Raw genomic sequence first — 18,265 nt, forward strand, 5'->3', positions numbered from 1 at the left:
AAAGCTGTGTGGTAATGATTGCACGAGCGCGGGAATGCAATATGGTTATAGACAAAACTAACACCAACGTCAAGTTAATTTTGGTTCTTATAACCTTACCGCTACTGAAGTTTACGGTACACTTTTCATCAAGGCTAATGGACTCCAAATCATGACCAAAAACCGTACCCGATGCTTACAAATATCACTAAAGCTTGAAAACTCCAAAATACAGCAGTTTCGTTCCTTTATTTTGTGTATATACTGCAGGAGCAGTGCCACGCTCTAAATCAATTCAGAAGCTAGCTGAAATAATTAGCGAAGAACAATGAATTATACTGCGGCACAAAATTTTTCTTGAGAACTAAAGTTACCCTCGAGAAAAGAATAAAAATGTCGCTAATAGAAGTGGCCATTTGATACTAAGCTATTTTGTAGAAATTTCATAATATCTGGTTAAATTTTGCTGCATAGCATTATATCTTTGAATCTGAATATTAATGGTTAGTGAAGAAAGTTTTGCTAAAAGTAAATTTCAAACGTTTTCGCAACTATGTGCATCGTCAGGATTTTTACAATAAACTTGTAATCTAAATGACGATAAAACATTAATGGTTAGTGTTTGACGATTGTCAAGCGACCATGGTGCTGATGCCTGGGCGTGCGACTCACAATCATGCTGTCTGGGGTTTGATTCCGGCAAATAGCACTTTTTTCAGCTTTATCTATTCCTAAATATACACGAAATATCCGTTTGCTACGCAGTTCAGATCTTAAACAATCTTTCTATTTTTATACGACTACTGTTGCAATGAAAATGAAAACAGTGTTTTTTTTTGTTTTCAGACGAAATGTTTTGACCTATTGTATCTTACTTAAAGGTGCTTATGCGCCTGCGTTTGAGATACCTGTTTGGTGCCTTTTTAGCATTTTGGGCAATTTCGATAATTATCTACGTGCACAAAATTAGCCTGGAGAAACCTGAGAATTACGAAGCTGACTTATTACTAACACTTGAGACGAATTTATGCTCAAAGACTAAAGATTTCAACTTCACCTCATCTCTTGGCAATAATTTGGAAAATTTGAAGCGATTTTCTTACTTAGTTAAACAGAGAACAGATGAACTGCTTCTTTCAAGTGATGCAAAAGATAAAAATGGGATTGCCCTGAAGCTCCTAAATTCTGTGTTTGATTTCGTGGCGGTTGAATCTGGGAAGTACCCGCAATTAAATCGTCCATCGCATTCCCATGAGTTGTTAGAGTCTTCCGTTTCGATCCAGCGACGATTATATTATCTGCAGTATCCAGTTAATTGCCGGAATGCCGCCAAAATCAATTGCAATGTGTTCAAAAATTGTGGAATCGGTTGCCAGATTCACCACCTTGTATACTGTCTATCAGTCAGGTTGGTTTGAATTGGAAAATTCTATCAGGACATCATATGGTTTTAGTAAAGAGTGACCTCAAAGCTGTCAAAAAAACTTTTTAAAGGGTCTTATATGTAATTAAGTTTGTGCTTGAAAATGAGTGGATAAAAGCAGTTATAAATTCATCTCCGTCTTGAATTCAGCTATTTGGGTTCTGAGAAAAATTAAAAGGCAGCCAGATTGAAATGCAGCAGACGAAAATCAGTTTTAATATGGGTATTAAGACCATGTTGAAAATCGATTGGATCAAAGGTTTTCCGAAAGTGTTTCCCTATCTATGCATCTGTCTTCATCTATCTATATATACATTGGCGTTTCACTTGACACATGTTTAAGAAGTCCCAATGTTGACATGTTCAAAAATTGCCAACATATTGCAACGTTCAATGTTTTATTGACTTTAACATTTTAAATTTCGAATGTCATCTACAATTCTAAACCGTACTTCTGTTGAAGCATGAATGCTTTAAGTAGTGTTTTCCTTTCTTCGGAAAGCAAACTTTTTGAAGCTTTTCGTTTCAGGTTTTATTTGAAAAAAAAATCGAATTAAGGATAGATGTTGTCACGGTAGTGGTTGTAAATTTGGCATCCAGATATAATATTACCGCTGAAATCCTTTTGCTTTCCGAGAGATGGTTTTTTGTATGATTTTTGCGTTTTTCCCTATAACTCAAAGGTTGCAAAACCTGCTTCTAAATTTTACTGCTCAAAATATTTTGGATATCGAATATGGAATTTTAGGATTTTTTCAATTAACGTTGATTTGAAAAAAAAACGTTGATTCAAAAGACTGAGAGAATCGTTGGGTGTTGTCGTGAAACACTCAGGAGTTGCGAATCCGGCCTCCATATTTTTCCGCTCAAGTCCTTCTGATTTTCGAGATGTGCCATTTCTTATGATTTTTTCTTCATCAAAAAACTTTGATTTGAAGAAAATTAACAAAACTTCAAAGTCTCAACTTTTTCATTGTGTGCTGTCTGGGTACACTCAGGGTTTCTAAATTTGGCCTTCAAATTTAACTGCTCAAATTATCTCGGTTTTCAAGACATGGCATTCCTAGGAGTTGTAAGTTTAGCTTCTATTTGAAATTTTTGTGTTTGTTTTCCGAGATATGACAATTTTATTTATCAGATTTTACAAATATTTCAGTGAATTAAACAATTTTTTTTCTGATTAGGACTGTAGTTCAGACTTTTATCTAGCTCGCGATGATTTTTTTAGGAAAAGTTGCAAAATTTGTCCAGGCTTAAATTCATTTTTTTCGCGGTTTGACTTTTGATTCATTTTGAAGTTCACTTCATTTCTTTTGTTAAAAGGAAGACAAACTCTGCTATCAAACTGGGAAAGTGTAAAGGTCACGAAAACGTGATCGACTTTGTTTCGAAAGTGGATTTTTATTTTCAGATTTTCAGCGAATTGAAAAATTTACCTATTCATCCAGTTGGGTCAATTTTATCAAAAAAAAATTCCAATCATAAATTGTTCTAGAAATTCAAAGAGCTTAAAGGGCATTTTTATGTCTTGAATTTCAAAAGTTGAGATTATTGCAAAAATTTCAGTATTTTTTTCTGCTTACTTATGTTCATTTACTCTATTCCAGCTGTCTGTTGGGTTTGAAGTTTTCAACTTTTTCAAAAGTATGAAAAAAGCCGCTGTTTGCTGTCGACCTTTTTTGAGTTATTTTTTCTTATGGCTATTAAACTCATAGTTATAGGGATATGACCATTTACGTAAAAAATAACCAGAAAGTTGATTTTATAAAATTGTTCAATTTTTATAAATGAAAAATGAATGGGTCTAGTTTAATTTAATGATTGCAATAAATATCGTTGTTTTTTGTATATTGGAAGCTCCATTCACGGTCAACAGTCTATTTAAAGCACCGGAGGTGCGAGTCATGCGCTAGTTTGTATATATTGAATGATTCGCTTATGTTTTAGTTTCGCTCTCAATCGGACTCTTGTCTTTGAAAACAATCAACAGCAATCGGAAACCTTGATAAACTGGGGTGACTTTTTCCTTCCGTTCTCTAGCTGCTCTACTAAAGACTACAAACATGCGCCTTTACAATGGTCTCTGGCAACCAAAGACATATCTGTCATAGACTTGCCACTGGTAGAAGTTTTGAACCCGAGGCCGAGTTATTTACCCTTAGCAATACCTGAAAGTGTTCACGACAATATCAAATGTTGTCACGCAAAACCATCTGTATGGTGGATCGGACAGTTAGTATCCTTCATAATGCGGCCGAATAGACGTTTACAAAAACGGATAAAGTTGACTGAAGAAAAGCACAAATTTAAAAATAAAATGTACATGGCGTGTCATATAAGGAGAACTGACAAAGTAGGCACAGAGGCGAAGTTGCATCATGTGTATGAATATAACCAAGCACTTTTCGAGGCCCATAAAATGTTGAAAAGTAGTAAAGGGTTCCGAAATATTTCGAAGACCGTTTTTGTTGCTACGGATACGTTTGACACAGTTCAAGAATTCCGAACAGACTTCAAATTTTTTGATATTGTTGCGGACGAAGAAAGCATAGATTCAGCTGCAGTTATGAAACGAAAAGCTAAAACTTCTATTTTCAAAGCTATTGTCGATATTTTTATACTGTCTAAATCGCAATATATAGTGTGCACGTTTTCATCCCAATTTTGTCGGCTGGCGTACGAGTTGATGCAAAGTAGAGAGACTATGGATATGTCTTGGAGAGTTGAATCTCTTGATGATTTGTACTATTTTGGGGGCCAAAATGAACATTTTTGGGAGGCCATTGCAAACCATACCTCAAAAGGCGTGAACGAAATGTCTCTGAGAATAGACGACAAGGTGAAAGTATCCGGTGACTTGAGGAATGGCTTCATGGTCGGAACTAACCTGCGCACGAAGCGAGAAGGGTTGTTTCCTGCTTATAAAGTGGAAGAAAGATTCGAAACTTATAAAGATATACTCAGATAGTAAGTTGAACGTTAATCGAATGGGTTTTAAGATCTCAGTTTGTTTAAGACAATCTTTTCTTTTACGCCTAAGTCACGTTCTTGTTGTTGGTCCAATTGAGATTTTGATAGCCATCCGTTTAACTTTTGGCGATATTAGATAACTTAGTAATTTATAGCACAGTTCCGCTGTTTTTAAATTCATTTGTAGATAGAACATTTAAACCTTCGTGTGTATATCATGTTATTTTTAAAGTTGTATAAATATCAATTAGTAGACTATAAGTTGTTCAGTATTTTATAATTAAAAATGAAAAAAGAAATGGACTACCAATCTTTTAAAGGAATTGCGCATATTTATTTTCGCCTCATGTTTTTCAGGTGTTCTTGTATGAGTAATGGCAGAAGTAATCAATGTTTTGGAGCTTTTCTCGGGTGTTGGTGGATACCATTGTGCCTTGAATGAATTATCTAAAGACAGCGTAAAATACAGCTTTAATGTAAAAGCAGCAGTTGATATAAATGAAGCAGCTAACACAGTTTACAAACATAACTTCCAGAATACGCCTTTAATAACAAAAGCAATTGAAACTGTGTCGGAAAAGTTTTTGAGAGATTTGAATACCGATTTGGTTGTCATGAGTCCGCCTTGTCAGCCTTTTACAAGACAGGGTCACAAGAAAGATGTTGATGATCAAAGATGCAATGGATTACAGTCAGTGATCAGTTACTTAGAACGAGGAATTTTGAAACCAAATTGGATTTTGCTAGAAAATGTGAAAGGGTTTGACGAAAGTGAGGCATTTGAAAATTATGTGAAGTGTCTGGACTTTTGCGGTTACCAACATCGCGTCGAGTTCCTGAGTCCAATCGATTTTGGAATCCCCAACGCTCGATTGAGGTATGCAGAAATTTGAAGCTCAAATTTTTATTCTAAAAATCAACTGATGATGAACGTGAGTTTTCGTTCAGGTGTTACGTTTTGGCGTCAAAAAGTTCAAAACGCATCCAACCGCTCAGCTCAAAAATGAAGTTTCAAACTTTAAATGATTGTTCTCTGGGCTCTTATCTCTTGCCAACAGAAAGTGTTCCTGAAGAGTATTATTTGAAGAATGAAACTGCTCTCAAGTATTTACCAGTGATGGACGTTGTCGCTAAAGACTCAACGCATTGCATGTGTTTCACAAAAAGCTACGGAAGATATTATGAAGGAACGGGAAGTTTGGTTTTGGAGTCGAATTCGGAAATTTCACAAACAAGTTTAACATCAACAGAGCTGAAAAAATATGTGACAAGCTGTAATGCGAAGTTGAGACGTTTTACAGAAAGCGAAGTTCTGCAATTGCATTGTTATCCGAGCTGGTTCGAGTTTCCAGATTCAATTACGATGAAGCAGAGGTATAAGTTATTGGGAAATGGTCTTAACGTGCTGGTTGTGAAAGAGCTCCTTCTTCACCTATTCGGAAGCTGACTTTGAGGCAACTCGGTTTTGTTGAAAAGATTGTTATTTGCTCATTAGAAGTGGTCAGAGAATAGTTGATCGAAAAAGAATAAAACCTGAAACTTAAATCAAACTGATTCACTTTTGCGCTTGGTTCTATGTTAGAGTCTAAACAATAAATTGCTTAATGTTTGTTTTCAACTTAACTACGGGAGCCACAGAAGTTTAAGTCGGTACTGAGCATTGATCATTATAAAGTAACACCAATTGCGAAGTACTTTACTGTCAGTTTTCAAGTTTCTAGAAAATGTATACACTGAAATCAATCTCGATAAAACGCTGTGCAAGAATCGGAGAGTTTTTTGATGTTATTTTTGGAAAAACATTTTAAAAAGTTTTCTTTACTTTTAATTGAACTCATAAACCAGCAGATTGTAATACGTTTCTTACGCTTGTCATAAGCAAGCGTTATCAAACAGGAGGAATGTAGGCTTTTGGGTTAACAACTTGTTAAAGAGAATCACTTGAATCATTTTACCTTGGCTCATATGAAATCAAAAGTCTGATGGAAGGTCGCGCATGTGGCGAAGAGGTAACGCACCTGACTACTAAAACCAATGCCAATGGTTCGAATCCGGTCAGGATCTGTTTTTTTAAGCAAAAACTTTTCTGTGCGTGAAAAAATCTTTGTTGGACTTTTGTTTGTCTGCTTTTTTGTCGGCTTAGTTACCGCAACACCAAATTTGCCTAAAAGTTGGGAATTCTTTCCTTAAATTCAAAAAAGTTTCAGTGTATCCGGTTTTTGCCAAGTAATTGAGTTCCAAGAAGTTTTGCATATATTTTTAAGCTTTTTTAAAAAAATTTCTTTATGCTCTTCTTTGAAATTTTTTAAAAGTCGTTTTTCTTTATAAACTCAAGGAGTGTTCTATGCTTTTAGTGCTGTGGTAACACTCACGCTTGAGGACAAATCCCAGCAGGTCAATCTCAGTCGGAACCTGTTTTTTTGTCCAAACTGAAAAGGTTCGGTTCCTTTTTAGCATTATAAAAGCTCTTTGTACGTTTTCTAATAGTGCAGGTAGTTTTGTATCAGGAATTTTTTTGTCCTTGTTTGCATTTTTTTAAATTTGTTAACCATTAGTATGTTGTGAAAAGCAAAAAAAGCGATTCTCGTCAAGATTTCTGGCAATAATTTTTATAGTAGAAAAATTTATAGAAACAGCATGACAAGCATTTTTAATTATAGAAATTCATGGCCAGCATTTATTCCTTGAATGAAATTTTGGACTAGCTTTTTGTTCATAAAATAAAAATCGATGCCTGATTTAACTGGTGATTGCTTAGACACATGTCCCTATGTACTGAAGTCAACGTTTTAAATTTTCTTTACAAATTTTCAGTTACGTCTTTTTGTCCATACGAGCAATTGAATGCCAAATTCCAAGATCATTTACGGTGTTCATCCTACATCTGTTGCAGAGCGAAGGCTATAAAATCTCCATTTTTTTTCGCAGCGCAAAGTTATGAGCAGATTTTCGTTTCATTTTTTTTTCAATGAAATTGAAAAGAACAGCCCTATGGTTGGGTGCTGATGGATTCTTCTCACGTGTTGCAAACTTCACCTCACAAATATGACTGATCAAATCCTTTTTTTTGAGGAATACGTTTTTTCTGATTTGACATAACTTTTCAAAACGCTTGAATATTAAACAATGTTTATCAATATATGAAACTCTCGAATCTGTTTAATCTGACTTCAAATTACTCCGGGGGTCGCACGCAGATGAGGCTGTTAAAGATCATTACTGAAATCCTAGTAGTTCCTATGATTTAAAAAAAATTGGGTTCAAAGTTTTTTTATTAGATTTGTAAAAAGTTGAAACTTTCGGCCCACGGGTGGGGTAATGCAGGTGTTCCCAGTTTTTCATATTTGGTACCCAAACATGACTTTATTCAGATATATGGCATTTTCAAGATTGTTTCAAAAGTTTTCGTAAAGTTTGTTGTTCAAAAATTGTGGAAATTCTTGACACTATTTTTGGGGGTGATGTCAGGGTACTCACAGGGTTGCTGATGTGACCGATCAAATCATGCTAGTTTTACAGATATGTTTTTTAATTTTTCAAATTGAGTAGAGTTTTTTGGTTGCTGTTTCTTGATTAATTACGCTGACATTAATCGATTGATGGATGTGATAGATAAGTTATAGGGTATACAGAACAAAATAATTGTTTTTGGAACTTTTGATTTACAATATGAGCAGTTCAGTTGAGTTGCCTGCTTTTTTAGGGTGTTTATCCTGTGTTAGAAATACGAACGTCTGAAAACCAGTATTGAGTCTACTTTAACATTGCAATAAATTTCGTTTTGTTTTATATTATCAAAAAGCAAGTTTTATGTTCAATATTCTTTTTAAAGCACCGTAGGTGCAAGTTATGTGCTAGTAACGCTATATTTTTTCAGTTGTCCTAAAACAATAGCTTAGGAGTCTTTCGAATGGTGCTGATGCCTGGGCGTGCGACTCACAATCATGCTGTCTGGGGTTTGATTCCGGCAAATAGCACTTTTTTCAGCTTTATCTATTCCTAAAGATACACGAAATATCCGTTTGCTACGCAGTTCAGATCTTAAACAATCTTTCTATTTTTATACGACTACTGTTGCAATGAAAATGAAAACAGTGTTTTTTTTTGTTTTCAGACGAAATGTTTTGACCTATTGTATCTTACTTAAAGGTGCTTATGCGCCTGCGTTTGAGATACCTGTTTGGTGCCTTTTTAGCATTTTGGGCAATTTCGATAATTATCTACGTGCACAAAATTAGCCTGGAGAAACCTGAGAATTACGAAGCTGACTTATTACTAACACTTGAGACGAATTTATGCTCAAAGACTAAAGATTTCAACTTCACCTCATCCTTGGCAATAATTTGGAAAATTTGAAGCGATTTTCTTACTTAGTTAAACAGAGAACAGATGAACTGCTTCTTTCAAGTGATGCAAAAGATAAAAATGGGATTGCCCTGAAGCTCCTAAATTCTGTGTTTGATTTCGTGGCGGTTGAATCTGGGAAGTACCCGCAATTAAATCGTCCATCGCATTCCCATGAGTTGTTAGAGTCTTCCGTTTCGATCCAGCGACGATTATATTATCTGCAGTATCCAGTTAATTGCCGGAATGCCGCCAAAATCAATTGCAATGTGTTCAAAAATTGTGGAATCGGTTGCCAGATTCACCACCTTGTATACTGTCTATCAGTCAGGTTGGTTTGAATTGGAAAATTCTATCAGGACATCATATGGTTTTAGTAAAGAGTGACCTCAAAGCTGTCAAAAAAACTTTTTAAAGGGTCTTATATGTAATTAAGTTTGTGCTTGAAAATGAGTGGATAAAAGCAGTTATAAATTCATCTCCGTCTTGAATTCAGCTATTTGGGTTCTGAGAAAAATTAAAAGGCAGCCAGATTGAAATGCAGCAGACGAAAATCAGTTTTAATATGGGTATTAAGACCATGTTGAAAATCGATTGGATCAAAGGTTTTCCGAAAGTGTTTCCCTATCTATGCATCTGTCTTCATCTATCTATATATACATTGGCGTTTCACTTGACACATGTTTAAGAAGTCCCAATGTTGACATGTTCAAAAATTGCCAACATATTGCAACGTTCAATGTTTTATTGACTTTAACATTTTAAATTTCGAATGTCATCTACAATTCTAAACCGTACTTCTGTTGAAGCATGAATGCTTTAAGTAGTGTTTTCCTTTCTTCGGAAAGCAAACTTTTTGAAGCTTTTCGTTTCAGGTTTTATTTGAAAAAAAAATCGAATTAAGGATAGATGTTGTCACGGTAGTGGTTGTAAATTTGGCATCCAGATATAATATTACCGCTGAAATCCTTTTGCTTTCCGAGAGATGGTTTTTTGTTTTTTGTATGATTTTTGCGTTTTTCCCTATAACTCAAAGGTTGCAAAACCTGCTTCTAAATTTTACTGCTCAAAATATTTTGGATATCGAATATGGAATTTTAGGATTTTTTCAATTAACGTTGATTTGAAAAAAAAAACGTTGATTCAAAAGACTGAGAGAATCGTTGGGTGTTGTCGTGAAACACTCAGGAGTTGCGAATCCGGCCTCCATATTTTTCCGCTCAAGTCCTTCTGATTTTCGAGATGTGCCATTTCTTATGATTTTTTCTTCATCAAAAAACTTTGATTTGAAGAAAATTAACAAAACTTCAAAGTCTCAACTTTTTCATTGTGTGCTGTCTGGGTACACTCAGGGTTTCTAAATCTGGCCTTCAAATTTAACTGCTCAAATTATCTCGGTTTTCAAGACATGGCATTCCTAGGAGTTGTAAGTTTAGCTTCTATTTGAAATTTTTGTGTTTGTTTTCCGAGATATGACAATTTTATTTATCAGATTTTACAAATATTTCAGTGAATTAAACAATTTTTTTTCTGATTAGGACTGTAGTTCAGACTTTTATCTAGCTCGCGATGATTTTTTTAGGAAAAGTTGCAAAATTTGTCCAGGCTTAAATTCATTTTTTTCGCGGTTTGACTTTTGATTCATTTTGAAGTTCACTTCATTTCTTTTGTTAAAAGGAAGACAAACTCTGCTATCAAACTGGGAAAGTGTAAAGGTCACGAAAACGTGATCGACTTTGTTTCGAAAGTGGATTTTTATTTTCAGATTTTCAGCGAATTGAAAAATTTACCTATTCATCCAGTTGGGTCAATTTTATCAAAAAAAAATTCCAATCATAAATTGTTCTAGAAATTCAAAGAGCTTAAAGGGCATTTTTATGTCTTGAATTTCAAAAGTTGAGATTATTGCAAAAATGTCAGTATTTTTTTCTGCTTACTTATGTTCATTTACTCTATTCCAGCTGTCTGTTGGGTTTGAAGTTTTCAACTTTTTCAAAAGTATGAAAAAAGCCGCTGTTTGCTGTCGACCTTTTTTGAGTTATTTTTTCTTATGGCTATTAAACTCATAGTTATAGGGATATGACCATTTACGTAAAAAATAACCAGAAAGTTGATTTTATAAAATTGTTCAATTTTTATAAATGAAAAATGAATGGGTCTAGTTTAATTTAATGATTGCAATAAATATCGTTGTTTTTTGTATATTGGAAGCTCCATTCACGGTCAACAGTCTATTTAAAGCACCAGAGGTGCGAGTCATGCGCTAGTTTGTATATATTGAATGATTCGCTTATGTTTTAGTTTCGCTCTCAATCGGACTCTTGTCTTTGAAAACAATCAACAGCAATCGGAAACCTTGATAAACTGGGGTGACTTTTTCCTTCCGTTCTCTAGCTGCTCTACTAAAGACTACAAACATGCGCCTTTACAATGGTCTCTGGCAACCAAAGACATATCTGTCATAGACTTGCCACTGGTAGAAGTTTTGAACCCGAGGCCGAGTTATTTACCCTTAGCAATACCTGAAAGTGTTCACGACAATATCAAATGTTGTCACGCAAAACCATCTGTATGGTGGATCGGACAGTTAGTATCCTTCATAATGCGGCCGAATAGACGTTTACAAAAACGGATAAAGTTGACTGAAGAAAAGCACAAATTTAAAAATAAAATGTACATGGCGTGTCATATAAGGAGAACTGACAAAGTAGGCACAGAGGCGAAGTTGCATCATGTGTATGAATATAACCAAGCACTTTTCGAGGCCCATAAAATGTTGAAAAGTAGTAAAGGGTTCCGAAATATTTCGAAGACCGTTTTTGTTGCTACGGATACGTTTGACACAGTTCAAGAATTCCGAACAGACTTCAAATTTTTTGATATTGTTGCGGACGAAGAAAGCATAGATTCAGCTGCAGTTATGAAACGAAAAGCTAAAACTTCTATTTTCAAAGCTATTGTCGATATTTTTATACTGTCTAAATCGCAATATATAGTGTGCACGTTTTCATCCCAATTTTGTCGGCTGGCGTACGAGTTGATGCAAAGTAGAGAGACTATGGATATGTCTTGGAGAGTTGAATCTCTTGATGATTTGTACTATTTTGGGGGCCAAAATGAACATTTTTGGGAGGCCATTGCAAACCATACCTCAAAAGGCGTGAACGAAATGTCTCTGAGAATAGACGACAAGGTGAAAGTATCCGGTGACTTGAGGAATGGCTTCATGGTCGGAACTAACCTGCGCACGAAGCGAGAAGGGTTGTTTCCTGCTTATAAAGTGGAAGAAAGATTCGAAACTTATAAAGATATACTCAGATAGTAAGTTGAACGTTAATCGAATGGGTTTTAAGATCTCAGTTTGTTTAAGACAATCTTTTCTTTTACGCCTAAGTCACGTTCTTGTTGTTGGTCCAATTGAGATTTTGATAGCCATCCGTTTAACTTTTGGCGATATTAGATAACTTAGTAATTTATAGCACAGTTCCGCTGTTTTTAAATTCATTTGTAGATAGAACATTTAAACCTTCGTGTGTATATCATGTTATTTTTAAAGTTGTATAAATATCAATTAGTAGACTATAAGTTGTTCAGTATTTTATAATTAAAAATGAAAAAAGAAATGGACTACCAATCTTTTAAAGGAATTGCGCATATTTATTTTCGCCTCATGTTTTTCAGGTGTTCTTGTATGAGTAATGGCAGAAGTAATCAATGTTTTGGAGCTTTTCTCGGGTGTTGGTGGATACCATTGTGCCTTGAATGAATTATCTAAAGACAGCGTAAAATACAGCTTTAATGTAAAAGCAGCAGTTGATATAAATGAAGCAGCTAACACAGTTTACAAACATAACTTCCAGAATACGCCTTTAATAACAAAAGCAATTGAAACTGTGTCGGAAAAGTTTTTGAGAGATTTGAATACCGATTTGGTTGTCATGAGTCCGCCTTGTCAGCCTTTTACAAGACAGGGTCACAAGAAAGATGTTGATGATCAAAGATGCAATGGATTACAGTCAGTGATCAGTTACTTAGAACGAGGAATTTTGAAACCAAATTGGATTTTGCTAGAAAATGTGAAAGGGTTTGACGAAAGTGAGGCATTTGAAAATTATGTGAAGTGTCTGGACTTTTGCGGTTACCAACATCGCGTCGAGTTCCTGAGTCCAATCGATTTTGGAATCCCCAACGCTCGATTGAGGTATGCAGAAATTTGAAGCTCAAATTTTTATTCTAAAAATCAACTGATGATGAACGTGAGTTTTCGTTCAGGTGTTACGTTTTGGCGTCAAAAAGTTCAAAACGCATCCAACCGCTCAGCTCAAAAATGAAGTTTCAAACTTTAAATGATTGTTCTCTGGGCTCTTATCTCTTGCCAACAGAAAGTGTTCCTGAAGAGTATTATTTGAAGAATGAAACTGCTCTCAAGTATTTACCAGTGATGGACGTTGTCGCTAAAGACTCAACGCATTGCATGTGTTTCACAAAAAGCTACGGAAGATATTATGAAGGAACGGGAAGTTTGGTTTTGGAGTCGAATTCGGAAATTTCACAAACAAGTTTAACATCAACAGAGCTGAAAAAATATGTGACAAGCTGTAATGCGAAGTTGAGACGTTTTACAGAAAGCGAAGTTCTGCAATTGCATTGTTATCCGAGCTGGTTCGAGTTTCCAGATTCAATTACGATGAAGCAGAGGTATAAGTTATTGGGAAATGGTCTTAACGTGCTGGTTGTGAAAGAGCTCCTTCTTCACCTATTCGGAAGCTGACTTTGAGGCAACTCGGTTTTGTTGAAAAGATTGTTATTTGCTCATTAGAAGTGGTCAGAGAATAGTTGATCGAAAAAGAATAAAACCTGAAACTTAAATCAAACTGATTCACTTTTGCGCTTGGTTCTATGTTAGAGTCTAAACAATAAATTGCTTAATGTTTGTTTTCAACTTAACTACGGGAGCCACAGAAGTTTAAGTCGGTACTGAGCATTGATCATTATAAAGTAACACCAATTGCGAAGTACTTTACTGTCAGTTTTCAAGTTTCTAGAAAATGTATACACTGAAATCAATCTCGATAAAACGCTGTGCAAGAATCGGAGAGTTTTTTGATGTTATTTTTGGAAAAACATTTTAAAAAGTTTTCTTTACTTTTAATTGAACTCATAAACCAGCAGATTGTAATACGTTTCTTACGCTTGTCATAAGCAAGCGTTATCAAACAGGAGGAATGTAGGCTTTTGGGTTAACAACTTGTTAAAGAGAATCACTTGAATCATTTTACCTTGGCTCATATGAAATCAAAAGTCTGATGGAAGGTCGCGCATGTGGCGAAGAGGTAACGCACCTGACTACTAAAACCAATGCCAATGGTTCGAATCCGGTCAGGATCTGTTTTTTTAAGCAAAAACTTTTCTGTGCGTGAAAAAATCTTTGTTGGACTTTTGTTTGTCTGCTTTTTTGTCGGCTTAGTTACCGCAACACCAAATTTGCCTAAAAGTTGGGAATTCTTTCCTTAAATTCAAAAAAGTTTCAGTGTATCCGGTTTTTGCCAAGTAATTGAGTTCCAAGAAGTTTTGCATATATTTTTAAGCCTTTTTAAAAAAATTTCTTTATGCTCTTCTTTGAAATTTTTTAAAAGTCGTTTTTCTTTATAAACTCAAGGAGTGTTCTATGCTTTTAGTGCTGTGGTAACACTCACGCTTGAGGACAAATCCCAGCAGGTCAATCTCAGTCGGAACCTGTTTTTTTGTCCAAACTGAAAAGGTTCGGTTCCTTTTTAGCATTATAAAAGCTCTTTGTACGTTTTCTAATAGTGCAGGTAGTTTTGTATCAGGAATTTTTTTGTCCTTGTTTGCATTTTTTTAAATTTGTTAACCATTAGTATGTTGTGAAAAGCAAAAAAAGCGATTCTCGTCAAGATTTCTGGCAATAATTTTTATAGTAGAAAAATTTATAGAAACAGCATGACAAGCTTTTTTAATTATAGAAATTCATGGCCAGCATTTATTCCTTGAATGAAATTTTGGACTAGCTTTTTGTTCATAAAATAAAAATCGATGCCTGATTTAACTGGTGATTGCTTAGACACATGTCCCTATGTACTGAAGTCAACGTTTTAAATTTTCTTTACAAATTTTCAGTTACGTCTTTTTGTCCATACGAGCAATTGAATGCCAAATTCCAAGATCATTTACGGTGTTCATCCTACATCTGTTGCAGAGCGAAGGCTATAAAATCTCCATTTTTTTCGCAGCGCAAAGTTATGAGCAGATTTTTGTTTCATTTTTTTTTCAATGAAATTGAAAAGAACAGCCCTATGGTTGGGTGCTGATGGATTCTTCTCACGTGTTGCAAACTTCACCTCACAAATATGACTGATCAAATCCTTTTTTTTGAGGAATACGTTTTTTCTGATTTGACATAACTTTTCAAAACGCTTGAATATTAAACAATGTTTATCAATATATGAAACTCTCGAATCTGTTTAATCTGACTTCAAATTACTCCGGGGGTCGCACGCAGATGAGGCTGTTAAAGATCATTACTGAAATCCTAGTAGTTCCTATGATTTAAAAAAAATTGGGTTCAAAGTTTTTTTATTAGATTTGTAAAAAGTTGAAACTTTCGGCCCACGGGTGGGGTAATGCAGGTGTTCCCAGTTTTTCATATTTGGTACCCAAACATGACTTTATTCAGATATATGGCATTTTCAAGATTGTTTCAAAAGTTTTCGTAAAGTTTGTTGTTCAAAAATTGTGGAAATTCTTGACACTATTTTTGGGGGTGATGTCAGGGTACTCACAGGGTTGCTGATGTGACCGATCAAATCATGCTAGTTTTACAGATATGTTTTTTAATTTTTCAAATTGAGTAGAGTTTTTTGGTTGCTGTTTCTTGATTAATTACGCTGACATTAATCGATTGATGGATGTGATAGATAAGTTATAGGGTATACAGAACAAAATAATTGTTTTTGGAACTTTTGATTTACAATATGAGCAGTTCAGTTGAGTTGCCTGCTTTTTTAGGGTGTTTATCCTGTGTTAGAAATACGAACGTCTGAAAACCAGTATTGAGTCTACTTTAACATTGCAATAAATTTCGTTTTGTTTTATATTATCAAAAAGCAAGTTTTATGTTCAATATTCTTTTTAAAGCACCGTAGGTGCAAGTTATGTGCTAGTAACGCTATATTTTTTCAGTTGTCCTAAAACAATAGCTTAGGAGTCTTTCGAATAAGAAACGTATTGGTTAAGTGGCAATAATTGCACCCTGAAACTACGGTGTTTGGAGGTTCGCCATGTGAGTTAAAGCACATTTTTTTCCGTCAAAAAACTAAAAGCTTAAAAAATCTCCTTGTTTGAGAGTCGGCCTGTTTTCGACAGGTTGCAGTTTGTCCTACCGTAGAAAAGTAAAAAAAAAACAATTTTTGCGTCGCATAAAAGACTCAGTATGATTTTTGTTTCTTGTGAAAAAAGTATTTGGTCTACGTTTTTACAAAGGTTTCTGCGACTGTGATTTTTTCCGAAATTGTTTTGTCTACGCTTGCGATTAGCTAGCGTTGTCAAATCAGAAGCAGATTTTTTTTGTAAACAACTTGTCAAATAGAAACACCGAATCATCTTTTCAATGGTTAACTCTGTCGGAGGCTTTACTCTTAGACATTAATGAGCATGTCTGCATTTTCATTAATTTTTCTTTTCGAAATCTAATTTTATGTTGGTTTTGCATTCACCAAAACCAGTTTTATAGTATTTTTTTCTCTTCAATAGTTTTTTTTTTCGGTTTGTTACATCGCTTTATTTGCTTTGTTGAACAATTGATTTGCTTGCGTACGCGTGCTTTGGGGTGCCTGCATAATTTCGATTTGCGCTTTTTTGACAATAGTTTTCTACGACACAGAATTATTGTCGGATCAGTTAAACCTTTTTTTTTTTTAATTTAATTTCGAATATTTTAGATTTTTCTTTTTCTGTCGGCTAGCTTCACGTGTTTTCTTTGTAACGTAGCATAAACGGAGTGAAGCTAAGCTTTGCGCCTGTATTTAGCATAGAAGTGACTTGCGACTAAAAAGACAACTAAAATATATTTTCCTCGTTTAGTGTAAATTGTACGATTGGCATTCTTTTGAAAAACGTCAAAAATGAAAGATTCACTGCTTTAAAAATGCTAGTTAGAATTAGTTATTCAGATAGTTTCATTTTTAAAAAAAATAAGCTTTTGATAGGATTTCGATACGATGCATTTATGCATTGAACCAAAAAAATTCACAAAAATACTAAGAGACGTAACACTAAGAGACGTCTGCTAAGTTGGAGTAACATAGCTCAATAAAGAACTTTGACTTTTGATCTGAATCTTAAAAATATCAGAAAATTTTCTACCAGTGTCGAGAAAAACAATTAGAATTTTATGCGTTTGAGAGCTAATAATTGATAAATTGATTCTTTGATTGAAATTTACTCTTTGCTGTGTTTTGAGGATAAAGGGATAAATTAAACTATTCAATTTGTTAGTAATTTCTTTATCCTCAGCTACCCGCTATCGCCTCTTTTTCCAGCTAAAAAACGACTAAAGATTTACAAAAAATGAAGAAAAAAACGTCTCTGGTTTTTTTGTAAAAGATGTTTTAAAAATATTTAAAAAAAGAAACTTTAATCGGCATAATTAGTTTTTGCTGCCGAAAATGCTTGACAATTTTTCTTTTCGTAGACTAGATTGATCGAGTATCTTGAATTTTTGTGGGCGAAGTTAACTAAAATTTTGGAACCTAATTAAAAATTTGTCTCTAGAATCCGGGAACATACAGACACAAAATTGTGCGTCTCTCCAGTGCACAGTTTAGCCTCGTAACGACTGTGAGACGCCAATAATATTTTAGTTCCTGCACAAAGGAACTATCAGCAGGCATTAACAGGCCTGTCTCAGCTAGTCAATTTATATTCTTTCACACATTCCAGACTGAGTTGTTTTATGCGAAGCTCTTTCTTCCGACTCCAGTCCAATTTTTTTTTGCGTCTAGAACTTTGATGTGGTACCACTGTTGCTGGTGCAATTGGCCAGGCTGTGCAGGACTTGATGCTAGAGGCCAAATGGGATCTCGTCCTCGCACGCTTTAACTTACCACTACGCTCATGGCCTCTGCAATGATACTACCACACTCTTTTTTCCCAAAGTTTTTCTAATACTAAGACTCTGATTTATACGCGTAAAACGTCAACGTTATTTGGATTTTTTGATCTGGAAAAGCTTTGTTTTGCACATACATATTTCTGTCCTATTGCGAAAACATGCTGATTGCGGCACCCTTAAAAGGTAGTCCTCTGAGTTGTTGTCAATACCGCCTCGCTAGATGAGCGTGAAGACAGCTCATAAGCGTGAAAATGTTAGCTAGCATAAGTTATTCATGGCATCATAAACTGTTTTATTAGATATTATGGTTGTTTTTTAATATCAAATATCTTATCTCGTATCAAACAGCCTGAAGGTTTCAATTTTCTGCATGATCTAAACTTCGTAAATCTTAACTACTGAAACGTTGTCGTGATGAT

General features: G+C 34.8%; 4 protein-coding genes across 4 annotated transcripts; all 4 read left to right on the top strand.

Moving 5' to 3' along the window:
* Positions 1-829: 829 nt before the first annotated feature.
* LOC134847961 (alpha-(1,6)-fucosyltransferase-like) lies at positions 830-4,609 on the top strand. The gene is made up of 2 exons (XM_063865262.1): positions 830-1,387; positions 3,350-4,609. The coding sequence occupies exons 1-2, from the start codon at positions 867-869 to the stop codon at positions 4,368-4,370; spliced, it is 1,542 nt and encodes a 513-aa protein (XP_063721332.1). The 5' UTR covers positions 830-866; the 3' UTR covers positions 4,371-4,609.
* Positions 4,288-5,988, top strand: LOC134847962 (tRNA (cytosine(38)-C(5))-methyltransferase-like). Its single transcript, XM_063865263.1, has 3 exons — positions 4,288-4,369; positions 4,730-5,249; positions 5,321-5,988. Exons 2-3 carry the CDS (start codon positions 4,747-4,749, stop codon positions 5,817-5,819), a joined length of 1,002 nt encoding a protein of 333 aa, XP_063721333.1. The 5' UTR covers positions 4,288-4,369; positions 4,730-4,746; the 3' UTR covers positions 5,820-5,988.
* Positions 5,989-7,833: 1,845 nt separating this feature from the next.
* On the top strand, positions 7,834-12,277 carry LOC134848582 (alpha-(1,6)-fucosyltransferase-like). Its single transcript, XM_063866097.1, has 3 exons — positions 7,834-7,841; positions 8,685-9,047; positions 11,018-12,277. The coding sequence occupies exons 1-3, from the start codon at positions 7,834-7,836 to the stop codon at positions 12,036-12,038; spliced, it is 1,392 nt and encodes a 463-aa protein (XP_063722167.1). The 3' UTR covers positions 12,039-12,277.
* Positions 12,278-12,401: 124 nt separating this feature from the next.
* LOC134848186 (tRNA (cytosine(38)-C(5))-methyltransferase-like) lies at positions 12,402-13,656 on the top strand. The gene is made up of 2 exons (XM_063865557.1): positions 12,402-12,917; positions 12,989-13,656. The coding sequence occupies exons 1-2, from the start codon at positions 12,415-12,417 to the stop codon at positions 13,485-13,487; spliced, it is 1,002 nt and encodes a 333-aa protein (XP_063721627.1). The 5' UTR covers positions 12,402-12,414; the 3' UTR covers positions 13,488-13,656.
* The last annotated feature ends 4,609 nt before the right edge of the window (positions 13,657-18,265 follow it).

Source organism: Symsagittifera roscoffensis, chromosome 6 (assembly GCF_963678635.1).
Source record: "Symsagittifera roscoffensis chromosome 6, txSymRosc1.1, whole genome shotgun sequence".
Lineage (NCBI taxonomy): Eukaryota > Metazoa > Xenacoelomorpha > Acoela > Convolutidae > Symsagittifera > Symsagittifera roscoffensis.